The sequence below is a fragment of the Bos mutus genome, chromosome 17, assembly GCF_027580195.1.
Source record: "Bos mutus isolate GX-2022 chromosome 17, NWIPB_WYAK_1.1, whole genome shotgun sequence".
Lineage (NCBI taxonomy): Eukaryota > Metazoa > Chordata > Mammalia > Artiodactyla > Bovidae > Bos > Bos mutus.
In genome coordinates, this window is record NC_091633.1 from 18,735,574 (window position 1) to 18,753,231 (window position 17,658).

At 42.8% G+C, this 17,658-nt stretch overlaps 1 protein-coding gene across 2 annotated transcripts in view; it reads right to left on the minus strand.

The window, feature by feature from the left end:
* Positions 1 to 1,633: 1,633 nt before the first annotated feature.
* The window catches only part of ANAPC5 (anaphase promoting complex subunit 5), a 35,559-nt gene continuing 19,534 nt past the window's right edge, over positions 1,634 to 17,658 (minus strand). For both annotated transcript variants that reach the window (XM_014481112.2, XM_070386197.1), the window contains 10 exons: positions 15,948 to 16,029; positions 15,193 to 15,282; positions 13,850 to 14,031; positions 12,151 to 12,286; positions 6,462 to 6,536; positions 4,570 to 4,691; positions 3,997 to 4,104; positions 3,767 to 3,914; positions 2,326 to 2,488; positions 1,634 to 1,967 (listed from right to left, as the gene is read on the minus strand). In XM_014481112.2, the coding sequence (XP_014336598.2) occupies positions 1,756 to 1,967; positions 2,326 to 2,488; positions 3,767 to 3,914; positions 3,997 to 4,104; positions 4,570 to 4,691; positions 6,462 to 6,536; positions 12,151 to 12,286; positions 13,850 to 14,031; positions 15,193 to 15,282; positions 15,948 to 16,029 (1,318 nt within the window). In that variant the 3' untranslated portion in view covers positions 1,634 to 1,755. The remainder of the gene's footprint in view (positions 1,968 to 2,325; positions 2,489 to 3,766; positions 3,915 to 3,996; positions 4,105 to 4,569; positions 4,692 to 6,461; positions 6,537 to 12,150; positions 12,287 to 13,849; positions 14,032 to 15,192; positions 15,283 to 15,947; positions 16,030 to 17,658) is intronic.

Sequence of the window (17,658 nt, forward strand, 5' to 3'; positions counted from 1 at the left end):
ACCTCCTGCAATTATACTGTTCTGATTCTTCATTCCCAAATGCTTCACCAGGAAACAAAAAACAAAAAAACTAATTAGCTGTAACCCAGACAGTTATGAGTTTGGGGGTCACTCTGGTGTTTCCAAATTTCCATTTAACCTACTATTCCTTCCTGAAGAAGCCCAGCTCCAGTCAGCCAATCTCAGTCACAGACGGCCGGGAGCCGCAGACTCTCTTTATTAGCTTTGGATGCAGGCCTGGCAGGGTGAACGTGCAGCAAGCTGAGAACAGGGTCAGGCAGGAGACTTCACAGGGGTGCCAACTGTGCAGTCAAACAGGGCTCTGTGTTTAGAAGGGCCCGCACCTGGTTTAATGCTCTGCTTAAAATATAGGCCTGGTATTTTTATTTTATTCAGGGCCTCACAGTTTACGTAGCTGGTCCTGGTCAGGTGTAATGATGTCTGGTTTTTGTCACTCCACCTCTTGGACTTTCGTACACTAAGGGCAGAAAGATCCCTTCTTAGATTGGAAGGAGCTTAAGTACAATGACGAAAAATGACACTGGATGAGAGAATACATGGGAAGAATAGAAACTGATAATAGTGGTTACTGCCTGGGAGGAAGAATTACATTTTACTACACAGCCTCTAACAATATTTAAGTTTTACTGTCTATATATATAACCTTTCAAATAATTTTAAGATTTTTAAACATCAACATACCAATTAGTGTCTCTATCCATACTCCTTTATTTTCACAGCAGCTGTCTTTGGCCAGTGAACAATCGCACCCTCATGAGTGGGAGTTGTTTTATACTATTTCAAAGAGCTCCGGGGGTAAATTGTTTCCCATCCGAAGGTTTAAATTTAACAGAGAAAGAGCCAATGATAGAAGTTGCAAGATTTGGTTGGTTCCTTGTTGCTGTTCTGGATTTGAAACACAGGGATTTTTCTGTGAATTGCTGAAGACAAATTCACAAACAGAACAACAACCGGCTTCTGCTTAATTGCAGGGATGAGATATGTAAATTAGATACAGTGCATATTTGAGTGATAGCATCCACACACCTCTGAGCTTCAGACCCTTTCTCAACTTATAATCACCTTATTCAGGAGGAATTCCTTATCTCACCCCTCATTTACTTAGTTAAGTAAAGAAAAAACATACTCATGCAGAAGAGATGAGAAAGTCAACACCCACAAAGTGACTGAAATATGCTTCTTGTCATGGGTCCAAAAACCCATAAAAAGACCTCTTCCATCTTAATCTCCAGTCAGGGATTGACATGTGCTTGCAGGCACAAACAGGCCCACAACGAGCAGCAGTCCAACAGAACAAAGCAGGGCAGCTTCGAAGGAAAACTCAAGCCTCTGAAAAACTGGCCTCAACCCCCTTGAGAGATCTACCAATACTCACAAGAGCTCTTGTCTGAGCACAGATGCAAGATGAATTTTACACAGTGGTGGAGATTGTGCACGATTTCTAATAAGATATTGGCAGTTTTGCCTGGAGAGAATATAATCTTTAACACTTGCACTAATTTAGCAATAAACCAGGCATTTATTAAGAAAAAGTCAGTATCCTTTCTATCTTTTCAAAAGAAAGAAGAGGGAAAACAAATGTGTTTATTTTAGCAACAAAATAAGACAAGACTAATCAGAATGCAGTTTACTGGTAAGACAGACATCATATACATCATGTATGTGGAGGGAGGGAGTATGAACAAGTCCAAAATCTTATACTTTTTGCACAGGCATCCAGTGGGGGTGTTCTCATTAGAGAAGATTTATCAAGGGCACCCCGTGAAAGGGCAGGTCCTGATGCAGCTGCCGGAAGAGCATCGCACACCGATTCCTTTCCTGAGTCTTCCCCAGGGTGTGGTAGAGTCTGGCCTGGAAGTAAACGACGTCTCTGATTTGCTCTTTGCAGTCGACCTTTGCAAAATAGTTCTTGGCTTCGTTGAGGTTCTCAATGGCGGCCTCCAGAGCTGTTGGAAAATGGGGGAAATACCACACATTTTTAACTCAATGCTTCACATGTAGTTTTCAGACCTTCATATCTATTTTTATTGATTTAGCATGTACCAGAAACTTTTACATTCTACTCTTTGAGAAAGAGAAAAAAACAAAAAACAAATAAAAAACTAGGTCTTTAGTCCTGCTTTCCAACCTGGCACCTAGTTCTGCAGGGTTAAAATAACAATTCACTTGCCTTCAACCTTCATGCAAGCACGAAAGTGAAAGGACTTTAAATGGTGCATGAAATTTTCACATGTATTTGTGAACACTCAAAATTTTACAAGTGTTTTTAACAGTATTGCCTAAAAATCTTGTATGGTTTCCTACCTTCTGCTTTCTTCAGTGGCTCACAGGAAGCTGCTGATGCCACCTGGCACTTGGCCACCAAGAACATGGCCCGGCCTTTGTCCAGGACAGCCCCATCAGCCAAGATGGGCTCGATGGCCATATGGAGAAGACTTAAGGCCTGTTCTGGGATTCCAAGGATAAGCTGAAAAAGAAACATCATGGTGCTATACACACCCGCACCCACTGCCCACTACAGGAAGGGCTTCATTTCTGGCTCTGCTCTCCTGAATTGCAATGTCTGGCTTACTTTCTCCCTAACACGTACTATCTTTAATGTGTACCACACTCTTAGAGAACAGAATGCATGACCATCTGATTTCAGACTACAAGAGATAAAGGCGGGAATAGTTATTTATACTATAGAAAGGTTTCTGTCTCTACAAAAATCTTTTACATTGATGATTCAAAAAGGCTGAAGTAGCTGTGTAAGGGAGGACTTCCCCGGTGGCCGGATTCCCTCATAGCTCAGTTGGTAAAGAATCTGCCTGCAATGCGAGAGACCCTGGTTCAATTCCTAGGTTGGGAAGATCCTCTGGAGAAGGGAAAGGCTACCCACTCCAGTATTCTTGGGCTTCCCTTGTGGCTCATGTGGTAAAGAATCCACCTGTAATGTAGGAGACCTGGGTTCGATCCCTGGACTGGGAAGATTTCCCTGGAGAAGGGAAAGGCTACCCACTCCAGTATTCTGGCCTGGAGAATTCCATGGACTATACAGTCCATGGGGTTGCAAAGAGTCAGACACGATTGAGTATGGCCGAGTGGGTAAGAATCCACTTGCCAATGCAGGAGATGCAGGTTTAATCCCTGGGTCGGGAAGATCCCCTGGAGAAGGAGACAGCAACTTACTCTAGTATTCTTGCCTGGGAAATTCTATGGACGGAGAAGCCTGGTTCGCTATAGTCCATGGGGCCACAAAAGTGTCTGACATGACTTAGCGACTAAGCAACAATAAGGTGTGGATCCTACCAGGTTGATATACCCAGGAAGAAACAGTCCCTTCTCTCATGGTCTTTACAGTCTACAGGGGGAGATGGAAAACAAATGCAAAATGCAATTTAACTTCTAAAATATTTCACTGAACACATGACTTCCTTATTTCCTTATCTGTTCTCTTGTTAAATCAAGCACAGCTCTGGGCTGGCTAAGTCATTAATACCATGCAATATCCTCAGTGAAGAGGCGCATCCTCCTTTGTAAACACACAGCTCTGTAAAGCCAGTGCCACTGGGAGGTGTCAGCTTGTCACCAAGTTCACAACTCCAGACTTCCATGGAAGGCTTGCACAGTGAGACTCCATATCCAGATTTCAATATCGAGAAGCAAAAAAGCTCACTAGGATCCTTTTCAAAACCAGAGAGTAGTAACAGACTCACCAGTTCTCGAGTACTAACACGTGCTATATAAACAGCAATTGGTTTACCTGGGCAAAAGCCAAGTTCAGCACCGTTTCAGAGGCCAAGTGCTGCAACCGGTACTCCTTGGAGAGAGCCAGGGCCTGCAGGAGCACAGGCAGTGCGATGGTCGGGGAGGAAGACCGCCAGTACAGCTCCGCCACAGACAGCAGGACGCTGCCCACAAAGAGGAAGGCACGTGTGAGGAAAACCAGCACGAAGCACCTCCGAGGGCAGATGCACAAAAGCCCTCCCTTACCTGATCACCATCTCCGTGTTCCTGGTTCTCTGACAATGAATCAACAATTTCTGTAGAAGCTTGTGTGCCTCTGACATTTGGTTCTGAGCCTGTAGGACAATTGCTTTTCTGATACAGAAAGAAAATAGACACGAATGGTTATGTCACTGTTTTGTGAGGGTTTTAAGGAGAGTCAGCTTCAGGGTTAGAATTCCTGTTTCCTCGATTAGCATGTAAACCTCCCAAGGGGAATAATTGCATCTGATATAATTTGTGTTAAAAGAGAAAAAAAAAAGTGTATGTGTGTCTCTGTGAGCACATATGTGAACACACACACACACACACACATATACATGCACACAAGAAAAAAAATCTGGAATTAGAGATAGCATATTAGTGCTTATCTCTGAATAACTTTCTCCATTTTGCTTATTTGGATTTTCTAACGGCCTATAATAAATAGGTAATAAACAGAAAAGAAATTTTTTTTCCTAGGCCAAAGTTAATAAATTGATTCACGGACAAAACTAATAAGAATAAAGCCATTTGAGAATTATTTCATTCTGGGGTTGAGGAGTTTTCAAAATTTCTTACCTATATACACCCTCTATGCTATTAAGAGCTGTGATTCCTGTAACGAGCGAATCAGCTAAATGATATTTGCCATCATTCATTGCTCTGTCAAACTGTATTTTTTGATCACACAGCATCCATAACTAATGAGAAAAAAAACAAGTAAAAACAGAATGACAGATGTTCACCTCATTATTCAATAGAAACAAAAGTATTTTGGCTCGCTTAGTAAATATCCTTGCAATTCACACACATTTTTTTTTAGACTTAAAAAAAAATTTTTTAATATGTCAAGTATTTAAAGAAAAAGCACTAAATAAAATAAACACATGTGTGGCAACCATCAACTTTGTCAAATCACAACATTTTGCTTTATGTGCTTGAGAAACTGTTACATGTTGAGGTCCTTTGAAAATTCCATTCTCCTCTCTGTTTTCAAAGGAAACATTTGATTTGTTATCATTCCCATTCATGTTTTTATACTTTTACAAAATATTTACTCATCCTGAAACAATATATAGTATAATCTTACATTTTTTTAAACTTTGTATAAATAAACAGAATCATACTGTATGCATTCTTTGACAACGTGCTTTTGAGCTCAACATTATTTGGGCGGGGGGGGGATGCTTATGCATGTTAACACAAGTAGTTCTAATTAATTTCTTTTCACTGGTGTATAGTTTTCAGTTGTATGAAAATGTGACAACTTATCTGTTCTCGTGTTGATGGTAGTTCCAACTTCTCACTTTTCTGAACAGTGCTGCAGCAGACACTCTCCTACATCACTTGGGTGCAATACTTATCCTGGGTACACAGCAAGCAGCAGAGAGGCTGGGCTGTAGGATATATACACCTTCTCCTTAACACAGCGGCCACTTGTTCTTCAGATGGGTCACACCAGTTTACAGTCCCACTGGCAGTGCATGATATCTTATTGCTTCACACACTCACCAACAATCAGTGGTGTCAGATATTTTACTTCTGGCTGATCTGATGGGTATGACTATCTCACTGTTTTTTCATTTGTATTTCCCTTGATCAATAGCCAGGTTGAGTGCCTTTTCACCTATTTATCAGCCCTATATAGATGTATTTTGTAGAATGTGAGTTAAATTGTCTTTTTCTTTACTGTGCACCTTCTTTAAAAGTGAGCGTTACCACAGAACCACGCTTAATTCTTTTTCCCCACAGCATCCTTGGGTGCTAAGCTTCTCTTTAGTTTGCTCACCACCTTTCTGTCTGGGTACTTTGAATTTAGCTCACAGTCTGCTGAATGCAGCAATGAGATCCCAGCATAGCTTATAAGCAGATGGGCATCCACACCGTATCTACTGAGGTGGGGCCAACAACCCACGTGAATGGCAGCCTTCCTCTAGGGACCAACAGGAGGAGATCCTCAGGCCATGGTCTTTTATGATTTCAAATTCCCTAATTGTCTGAAGGCTAAACTGGATAAGGGGAGGAAGAGAAAGATGACCTTCGTAATAGATTTTCTTGGCTCCATCAGAGATGGAAATCTGTGCAACAAGGAACAGAGAGCCTAGGACTGCTTTATAAAGCTCATTCCCTCTGGATACAACATCTGCCCAAAAGGTTGGCAGCTGGAGCTGAGAAGTAAAAGACAGAGTAACAAAATGGAGACCTAACTCTTGATCTATCAAAGGACAATTGATTAGAGATATAAGGGATATTCATTTAAAACCATGAAGACAGGAATGAAAAAATATCCTACTTTAATCTCTTTTCAGAGTTTATTTCTCAACCTTGAACACATCTTACAGAGTCTCCTACGCTGACCAGACGTCACAGAAAGGAAGCAAGAGGTGACGCTCCAGTATTCTATTCTGACAATAATACACTACATATGGTCTTTTCAAAAATAAATTGATGACACACAAAAGGCAGGTTACCTGGGCATGCTGACTATTAGGTGGGAATCTCTCCTTCAAGTGCTTTAACACTTCTGAAGCAGCGGCGAAACAGCCCTGAAAGAGAAAGCCACGGTTTGTTTAGCACACCTGTGCTGATGCCCTGCCTGCTGCCCCACACACCGGATGTTGCTGCGACTCACCTGTTTTTGTGCAGCAACCTGGATGCCCCTAGGCAGAGAGTGGCAAATATCAAAGGGCCTTTTTTTTTTAGGCTCTAATGTATTTCACGTATACTTAAAATCATTTTTTTTAATTACATGTGTAACACATGTTCACTCTAGGAAAAAAACTTACAAAATACACATGAACAATGAGAAAAAACACAAATTACTTTTAATCTTCGAGAAGATAATCATAGTAATTTCTTGGCACATACCCTTCTGAACTTCTTATATGCACATGAATATGAAACATGTAAATATTCCAAAAATAGGTATATGTACCATTTTTTATACATTGCCTACAGTACTCCTTACCACACAATAGGCACTCAATAAATATTTTTTCAATGAGTCAATCTTTCCAGTGTCAACAAGCCCAAATCTATACACCATAGTACTTTATTAGGTGAATAAATTATAGTCCACCAAAATAATCTCCTTGCTTGAAATATTTTGATTGCTTCCAATTTCTTCCATTTTAAAAATGCTAGAATGACTATCTTACTGCATATATCTTTTCATACTTGTCCAATTATTTCCTTAGGATAATACCTTAGAAGTAGAATTGCTGGGCTAAGTGGTAGGCACGTTTACGCTTTTTGACACATGTATTACTAAATTGGGCTTCCCTGGTGGCTCAGATGTTAAAGAATCTGTCTGCAATGCAGGAGACTTGGGTTCAGTCCCTGGGTCAGGAATATTCCCTGGAGACAAGAATGGCAACCCATTCTAGTATCCTTGCCTGGAAAATTCCATGGTCAGAGAAGCCTGGTGGGCTACAGTCCATGGGCTCGCAAAGGAGTTGGACACACCTAAGCAACTAACACACACACACATTACTAAATTACCATATAGAAATGTACCAAATACTTTTCTTTTGTTTTTATTTGTCTTACATTTTGGCTGTGTGGTACGTGGGATCCCAGTTCCCTGAACAGGGGTCAGACTCGTGCCCCCTGCAGTAAAAGCAGAGTCCTAACCACTGGACCGCCAGGGAAGTTCCCTCAGAAATATACCAAGTACTTTTACGCTGGCATCCTGCACCTTTCTCCTCCCCTTATATTTAATTTTCTTTGCCTACTTGTTTGGTGAAACTGGTTATTTCACTGTATTAATTTTAATTTCTTTAATGACTAGATTGAAGTTTTTTTCATGTTTTATAATCATTTATGTCTTTTTCTGTGAATACATGTCCATGTCTTTTTCACATTCCTAAATAGCTGTTTATCTTATTAACCAAAAAGCTTTTCAATTTATCCCAATCCTCTGATTAAGTAATTTATCTTTGAAAAAAAAGTTTATTTATTTTGGTGTGCTAGGTCTTAGATGGGGCATGCAGGATCTTCCATCTTCACTGTGGCATATGGGACCTTTAGTTGCGGCATGTGGGATCTAGTTCCCTGACCAGGGATCAAACCTAGGCCCCCTGCATTGGGAGAACAAAGTCTTAGCCTCTGGACCACCAGGGAAGACCCTGATTAGGTAATGTATCTTCAGTCTATATAGAAGCTCACTTAAGACCACAAGTGAACTTCTATTTGAAGTAGATGAAATGCAAATTACAATAGAAGATCATTAATCTTTTTATTTTTGTGATTTTAACTGGCTAATATTGCCAGTTATTTTCATGACTACCCTATGGAGTTGGGCGTGTGGATGGCTGTCAAACCTTCAGGCCAAGTAGAAAGAACAGTGCACAATTGGCAATACTCGTCCAAAACACTCCCATCGTGACCTGTCACTTCCTGAGGCCGGGAGAGGAACGTGACACAACCAATCAGAATTACGCAGAGAGAGCAAAGGGAGCCAGCTCTCTCAACACTTCCTCTGGCCTGTAGGAGGAAGCTTGCCAACAGCAGCTCAGACCCCATCACTTCTTTACAGGTTCACCCAAGCGCCAGACACTGCCATATACCACAGGGCAGCACCCAGTTTATCTGGAGATCAATTTCAGGATACAACTTAGAGCACACACAAAGGAAATAAAAGAGCAAATAGAAACTTGTGATAAAACTGCCTTCTCCGCAGCTGGCCAAGCTTAATTTCACAGGTGTAAATCTAATCTGTGTAATTGAAAATGTAACAGTCATCAGCCCAGTGGGTTCATCTACATGGTCGATGTTCTAACATTAGAGAAGTCTTTCTAAGGCAGGTTGAAGAGCGGTGGGGAAAGGGACTGAATGGAAATAAAGCAGCCACTGTCTTCTAGCTGTGCAATTAGAGCCTTCCAATGGAACCAGGCGATGATGAGAGCTTTCACAGAAGCCCAGAGATGGAAGCGGGGGCGGGAAATGCTAAGATTAATACAAAGTCAAAGAGTGAGATTACTTTTCAGGTCTGCTGCTGCTGCGGCGGCGCTTCAGTCGTGTCCAGCTCTGTGCAACCCCACAGACGGCAGCCCATCAGGCTCTGCCATCCCTGGGATTCTCCAGGCAAGAACACTGGAGTGGGCTGCCACTTCAGGTCTAATCCCCAGTAAAAATCACAGAACAATTAACAACTGGCCTTGGAGAAAGTGTCAAGGCTAAAGAAGTGAGCCAAGACCAGATTTTTGTCAAGTAGTTCTCCATTCCAGCAGAAAAGAAATAATTTCTACCCCACATAACCCAAAAAGGACCAAAGGGAAGTTATTTCACTGTTTATTTTTACTTTTTTGGTTGTGCCGCTTGACTTGCAGGATCTTAGTTCCCCAACCAGGGATTGAACCTGGACACTCGGCAGTGAAATTGTGGACTCCTAAACACTGGAATCAAGATTGCCAGGAGAAATATCAATAACCTCAGATATGCAGATGACACGACCCTTATGGCAGAAAGTGAAGAGGAACTAAAAAGCCTCTTGATGAAAGTGAAAGTGGAGAGTGAAAAAGTTGGCTTAAAGCTCAACATTCAGAAAACAAAGATCATGGCATCTGGTCCCATCACTTCATGGGAAATAGATGGGGAAACAGTGGAAACAGTGTCAGACTTTGTTTTGGGGGGCTCCAAAATCACTGCAGATGATGACTGCAGCCATGAAATTAAAAGACACTTACTCCTTGGAAGGAAAGTTATAACCAACCTGGATAGCATATTCAAAAGCAGAGACATTACTTTGCCAACAAAGATCCGTCTAGTCAAGGCTATGGTTTTCCCCTGTGGTCATGTATGGATGTGAGAGTTGGACTGTGAAGAAGGCTGAGCGCCGAAGAATTGATGCTTTTGAACTGTGGTGTTGGAGAAGACTCTTGAGAGTCCCTTGGACTGCAAGGAGATCCAACCAGTCCATTCTGAAGGAGATCAGCCCTGGGATTTCTTTGGAAGGAATGATGCTAAAGCTGAAACTCCAGTACTTTGGCCACCTCATGCGAAGAGTTGACTCACTGGAAAAGACTCTGATGCTGGGAGGGATTGGGGGCAGGAGGAGAAGGGGACGACAGAGGATGAGATGACTGGATGGCATGACTGACTCGATGGACGTGAGTTTGGGTGAACTCTGGGAGTTGGTGATGGACAGGGAGGCCTGGCTGCTGTGATTCATGGGGTCGCAAAGAGTCGGACACGACTGAGCAACTGAACTGAAACACTGGGCAGCCAAAGAATTCCCTATTTCACTGTTTAAGGCTCAGGTGAGTGAGAAAGGGGCTTCCCAAGTGGCTCAGTGGTAAAGAATCCATCCACCTGCCAAAGTGGGAGACGCACGTTCGACCCCTGGGTTGGGAAGATTTCCTGGAGAAGGAAATGGCAACTCACGCCAGCATTCTTCCCTGGAAAATCTTATGGACAGAGAAGCCTGGCGGGCTACAGTCCATGGGGTCGCAAAGAGGCAGACATGACTGAGCAACTAAATAACAACAACAGTGGGGAGAATACTATGAGAAAGAGTCACCAGGGGACACTTTAAATGGGTGGATTGTGGGCCATGTGAATTACATCTCAATAAAGCTGTTGGGGGAAAAAAGTTAATATGAAGCTTATACCAGTACCTAACTGAATGTGCCCTGACTCATTTGTTACAAATGCTCCGCTTAACCAAGGCACCAGCAGAGGAAAAGAATCAATGTTAAAGAGGTTCCAGTGCCATTACAAGAAGGAGAAAGTGATTAATGTGCAGCATTCCTGGAGGAGAGCAAACAGCAAGAGCCGCTGGCCTGTTTTGATGTCAGGAAGCATGGGTGATGCTTCCCAGGTACAAGAAGAAAGCAGCTGATGGAGGTGCAGGCAGATGCCATCGGCCAGAGCCCATTCACGCCCTCTGTTTCCACAGCTAGTTAGAGAATTGTAAAATGCTAAAATATATCCAGTAGAGAGAAGTATTTACAGACTTCTGAAAGGGGCGGAAACCACTCAAGGATCTTCAGGCTGAGGATTAAAGAATATTGAGTGCTATGATGCAACCTAGCGATCATTATTATACCACAAAGAGGTGGAGAAAATAATATGATCAAGGAAATGCACTTACAGCAAGGCAGCAGTTAGTGAGTTAGCTCTAGATAAGAGCGTTCCCTGACCTTTTCTCATGAAAGTAGATGTTTTTGAGCAAAGGGAAAAGAAAGCCGAGAGCAACATGAGCAACCCTTGCATCAATCCCCTATAAAGAGATTTATGTAAAATTACTTGGGCTGTAAGTCAAGGTTATGCCCTACTCCCAATGTCTTTCTTTGGAATCAGTAAGCCTTGGGTTGAAGATCTGACACTGACATTCACTGGTCTAGGACTTTGCTCCCAGGAACTCGGTTTCTCTTCTGTGAAATGGGATGATACCAAAGCTGACCTGATGGGGCTACTGTGAGGAATCTGGATAATCACACATGGAAATCACTGAGCCTGGCACAGAACAAATGTACAACACACCTTAGCTGTTATCATTTTAGCTGTGTTCTTATTACGTTCTTCCCTTTCCCACAAACACACAGCTCTTCCACCCTAAATTTCAAAGGCTCCTTTTTATTCCATCTGTTACCTAGAAATAGCTGATCTCTTAGTCCCTTCCCTGATGCTGGAAGAGGTCCTCAGCTCCACAAACCTTGTAGACTCTGTACCCAGTCCATTTCTACTCATGGGATTTCACCCTTTCCGCCACTTCCATCCAACCAGAGCTGTCCAGTGCTTTTGTTGGAGAAGACTCTTGAGAGTTCCTTGGACTGCAAAGAGATACAACCAGTCCATCCTAAAGGAGATCAGTCCTGGGTATTCATTGGAAGGACTGATGCTAAAGCTGAAACTCCAATACTTTGGCCACCTCATGTGAAGAGTTGACTCATTGGAAAAGACCCTGATGCTGGGAGGGATTGGGGGCAGGAGGAGAAGGGGACGGCAGAGGATGAGATGGCTGGATGGCATCACCGACTCGATGGACATGAGTTTGAGTGAACTCCGGGAGTTGGTGATGGACCGGGAGGCCTGGTGTGCTGTGATTCATGGGGTCGCAAAGAGTCAGACACAACTGAGCGACTGAACTGACTGAGAGAAAAGAAACGGCAGAGCCTGTACTGCTCCAGAAGCACACTGGCCGGGTCACCTGCCTACCTGCTCCGCATGCAGCTCAGCGAGGTGACAAAGCGCTACAGCGAATGACTCCGTGTTGTTCTGCTGCACGCCCGCGTTCACCGACTCCAGGCTGTTCATGCTCAGCAACATCTGGGCTTGCTGCAGGGCCATAGTGCTGGGGAGAGGACATAAAGGCATCCCCGTCAGTTGAGAGACCCAGGTGCCCCTCAGCTACACCCTACAGTTACCCCGGGAGGAAACGGGAGGAGGTGACGCCTCTCTGCAGGTTCTGGTTCCGTGAGAGCAGCTGTCTCCCAGTGCCAGACCTCCTGTCCTTGGGACAAGGAGAGCAGGAAAGCAATCTAGATGTGCGGCCTCAAAGGAAACACATGGTGGTTATGACACAACGGGGAGCTCCAAGTTCCAGACCTCTCCCACCCCATCTCTGCCTGTAATCTTCCCTGGGGCCACAGTATGTTAATTAGCTTTCACGGTAAATTCAGACTTGATGCCATCTTGGCACCGGCTGCTCTGACGGTGGAAGCAGTGGCCAGTGTCTGCATCTGTTTCACACCACACTGTGCCAAAAATTATTTCAAGTACAAAAACAAGACTGATACAATAGGCACTTCCTTTCATCACTGAATTCCTAGAAACAGCAGATTGTCTAGGTGAGAGGTGAGGTAGCAACAGGGCTCCAGGATTAAAAATCTGGTTCAGAATTTACTTCCAAGCTTGGACATGAATTTGAGCAAACTCTAGGAGAGACTGGAGGACAGAAGAGCCTGGTGGGCTGCAGTCCACAGGGTCGTAAAGAGTCAGATATGACTTAGCAACTGAACAGCAACAAAGGAGGCTAAATGGAATTAAACACCAGGCCAGAGATGGTCCAGAGAACACACCCTGGTTAACAGGGAAGCAGCTTTCATCACATAACAGCTTTGGGGTTAAGAGGGTGCTCAACTTGAGTGACTGTGGCCCATGGCATCTCAGAGTACGGGCATGGTGTTTGGAGTCCAAGGATCTCAGTTTGAGTGTGGAGGTCCATACTTGTTAACTTGTTAACTTGTTAACTCAATTGTTATCTGGGGCAGATCAGATGTGTGAACCTTGTCCTACGTATCTGAGAATGGAGATCACCCCCCAAGCCACCTCCCAGAGCAGCTGGGAGGAATAAATAAAAACAGGCAGAGAAGGAGCTTCCCTGGTGATCTAGTGGTTACGAGTCTGCCTTGCAATGCAGGGGACACCGGTTCAATTCCTGGTCATGGAAGATCTCACATGCCTCAGGGCAACTAAGCCTGTGGACCACAGCTACAGAGCGTGATTCCTAGAGTCCTTGAGCCACAACTACTGAAGCCCACCTGAGAACGAGAGCTGCACAGCAGGAGAAGCCACTGCAGTGAGAAGCCTGTGCACCGCAGCTAGAGTGGGCCTGCCTGCAGCAACTAGAGAAAGCCAGCACGCAGCAACGAAGACCCAGTGAAGCCAAAAATAAATAACTACTTAATTAATTTTAAAAAGAAGTAGATTAAAAAAAAAAAACAGGCATAGGAAAAACCTTTGCAAAGCCTGTGTGCAAAGTAGAAAATATTTTAAAACTTTAAAGCACTTTCTTTAACCCCCTGCACAAACAACCTCCATCCATTTGGCCCTCAGAGCACTGGTCTGCTGGCTTCCGCTCATCTGTAAGAGGACTTGTGTCCTCGCAGCCCTGATGGCGGGCTTGAAGACGCACCTACGGCCATAGAGTCTCCAGATGGCTGTCTTCTGGGCGATGCTGATATCGATGAGCTCTGACAGGCTGTGTTTCCAGTGCAGGAGGTCCGAGTCCTTTAGGGCATCCATAAGTTTGTTTGCCGTCTTCCCAGCAAAAGCTCTCTGCTGAACCAGAGACTGTATTCCTAGGGAGGCGAGGTACTAAGGAGACAGACAAATGCACAACTCAAGATAGAGATGACAAGACAGAATTTGTTTTGCTCTTCAGAAAGTTGTGATATTTCAACATGTGCATAATGACATCACTATTTATAAAGAAAGTACCTGCAGCCTGACCCTGACCCATATGAGAAATGTTCCTGAAAAACTAGAGGATGGAAGAGAAGCTAATGGTACAGTGAGAAGGGCCAGCTCTGAAGCTAAATGGATCTGGACTTAAACACTGCCTCTGCTGCTGACTGTGTGACCTAGGGCCAGTCACTCAGCTTCTTAGACAAGCCTATCTGTAAAATGGGCATCAAACCTATCATGCAGACTTATTTTAAGGATTAAAATGAAATAGTACATGTTAAACAGTGCTCGGTACATTATGTAGTAGGAGATTAAGGAAAAAATGCCTATTAGGAGCATAACTATCTCTTCATTAACTTCTGGTATAATTTTCAAGGATGAAAGCTCAACTAAAAACAAGTCCACTTAAATCCATAACAAAAAATGTGCTTACAAAGTCTATCATTTGTTTTTGTTTTTTTTTGAGGCAGAATAAGGTTCTTTGAGCAATAGTAATCTAGATTCTACAGTCATTACTACTTCATGTGTAGGACTTGTACCCTTTCAATGCCCCTCAGTATCTGTCATTGGGGAATACAGGTTTACTGGTTCGTGGCTTTGTTTATTACTTCAAACAGGGATCAGTAAATTTGTTCTATAAAGGGCCAGAGAGTAAATAATTTAGGGTTTGCAGGCCACATTTGGTCTATGCCACATATTCTTCTTTGTTTTTTTCCCCCAACTATTTAAAAATGTAAAACCCATTCTTAGCTTGAGGGCCTTACAGGAGCAGGCAGTGAGCCAGGTTTGGCCTGTAGGCCATAGAGTTTGCCGGTCACTGGTTTAAAAATAAGTCTTTCTTAAACATTTTCTAAATAAAGACGTGGAAGTTTAGTGCTGATCAATACACTAAACAAAGATCTCATCAAATTGATAAATGGAACTTTCACGGATGTTATTAGGATAACAGGAGGAGAGAGAAACCTATTTCAAAGAACTTAGTGGTTTGATTAATAATTAAGGTCACATGAAACTACCAAGAATAAAACCACCCCAATTGTTTAAACAATCTCATAGAAAGATGAGCCTTACTGGTAACCCAAAATGAACAGCTTTCTTCACAGAATGTTCCAGCAGAACATAGCTATCAGATCTCTTCTGTCCCAGCACGTAAAGCCAGCTCTGGCAAGAGAAGTCATCAAAATGTATCAAAACAATGATAATGGCTAATGTTCTACTGAAAGCATCAGCATGGTTGTAAGAACAAATTAACAAGGGACAAAATAAGCCCTCTAAAACACACTTTCACAAATTATGAACCGAAATGAAACCCATCTAACACATTAAAACCATCAGACTGAAATAAACAAGCCATTTATCTTCTTCACCTCTGAGAGCCATGAGTGGCAAATGTTCCAGAAAAAAAAGACACGAGGCCCCTGGAAGGCTTGGAAGTGAGACAGTAAAATTCTCAGGTGGTTGCTGAACTGGGTTCTACTTGTTTGATGATGTGCGTGGTGATGACGCTTTGACAGCACAAGCTCTTATCCAGTTACCAGGTGCTGCAAACACATTTCCTTCATGCCAGTGTCTGGTGCAACAGTTTTGCATGGCAAACTGCCTTTAAATTTGTAGACAAGAAATGTCCCCGAACAAAATGGACGTCAAGAATTAAAAAAGATAAATACAACTGGGTTGCCTTTCCTGAATCCCCCTGACCATCTAACTAGTTTCCCATCACCATTGAGGACCTTCCAACTGCAAAACAACCTAATTCATATGGGGCCTTTCAGAGGCCAACAACCCAACCCACGGGCAGAACTTCCAAGACAGGAGGGTGACCTCACCAAGCAATGCTGGAGACACACGTGATCGTTGGACTCCTGGGCAATTCTAATTGCCTCCTGCAGGGCAAGCTCTGCCTGTTGACTAACGACAGAATGAACATTAATAACTCATTAACAACCGCAAACATGTGTAAGCAACGGTAACAGGAAGTCATCTATATGGTAATTCACCAGCGTGCAGGCCTCTGGGTTGGAAGTTGAAACCGTGGGCTTACTCCTCAGAGACACCCCCATCCCAGTAGCAAAAGAAACTAACAATAGAGATATAGAACATATCCCTGCTAAGGTGGAGTTCTACTAAAAGGGACCTGAAGTACTGGTTTTTCCCTATCTCAGCTCCTAAGATTTTTTTTTTTTTAGTTGTCTAATGCTGAGGGCTTCCTGGGTGGCTTAGCATTAAAAGAATCCTCCTGTCAATGCAGGAGATGCAAGAGACACAGGTTCAATCCCTGAGTTGGGAAGATCCAATGGAGAAGAAAATGGCAACCTGCTCCAGTATTCTTGCCTGGGAAATCCCATGGACAGAGAAGCCTGGGGTGCTACAGTCCATAGGGTTGCAAGAGTTGGACATAACTGAGTGACTAAGCGCGTGCATGCGCGCACACACACACACACACACCCCCTGCTGAGGGGAGGGACAAGGAGAGGATGTAAGATTTTACTTCTCATCACCTTCCTTTCAGCATTATTTGAAAAATTTTGTGAACTATGGCATTTTATACTTCTATAATTTTTTTCAAAATTAGTTTTGAAAAGTATTTGGAAGATTTTCACTTCTAAGATTTCTTTTTTCTACTCATGTGGTTCCTCTCCATCTGGGGTGTCTCCCCCAGCCTTGCAACTTTTGTGAAAATTCAGTCAACTAACTATTCTTGGCCCCACTGAGCCTTCACTTCTGAAAAAGTCCATAGAAATGGTATCTGCTTGCAGTGCTTAATTAAATATTAATACTATTGTATATCACCCTCTATTTAATGTTAGTTTTATTTCTTTAACCTGCAGGGGGCACCAGAGATGTCTTAAACTTGGAGTTTCCCAGTCTCAAGTCACAGAAGTTCTGTAAATGCTGGGTCACTGAGATCTCAAAATAGAATCAGAAATTCTATGGGTATCACTTATGTAGGGAAAATTTTATGCAAAATTTTTTTCAATAAGAGCAATATTAATTTTATTAATTTTAACAGGGAGAGCTGAATTCTTCCTCAATACTATCTATTTGGATAAGGAAACATTTTTACCTATTTCATATTTCTCTTAAATCCCCTTTAATGCTAAGATGCACCAGAATATAAGCTATTTGAAGGCAGGAAGCATATCTTCACACAGAGGCCCCTTATAAATGCCAGTCAATTTAACTTTGTTGAACATCTGATGACCAAATAAGTTATGTTATGTTTAGAAAAAGTCTTCTGGGAGAATTGTACAGATAGGACGCTAAACAGGACTAAAGAAAGATTATTCTTCCCAGAGAGGAAGAAAAAGTAGATAACCAACACAGAAACTTCAAAGTTTCTGGCAAATCCTTGAAGAACCAATGGTTTTCCATTGCTGCTAATCAGAAATGCCTTTGATAAAAATTATCATTAAAGAGCAAGAAGCAAACTGGTTGAAATATTGGAAACATGCTGGCTATCACACCGTTTGCAAAATGCCAGAGCAGAAAGATCTGTAGCCTCTAACAACAGCTTCCTATGTCATTCAGAGTAAAAGC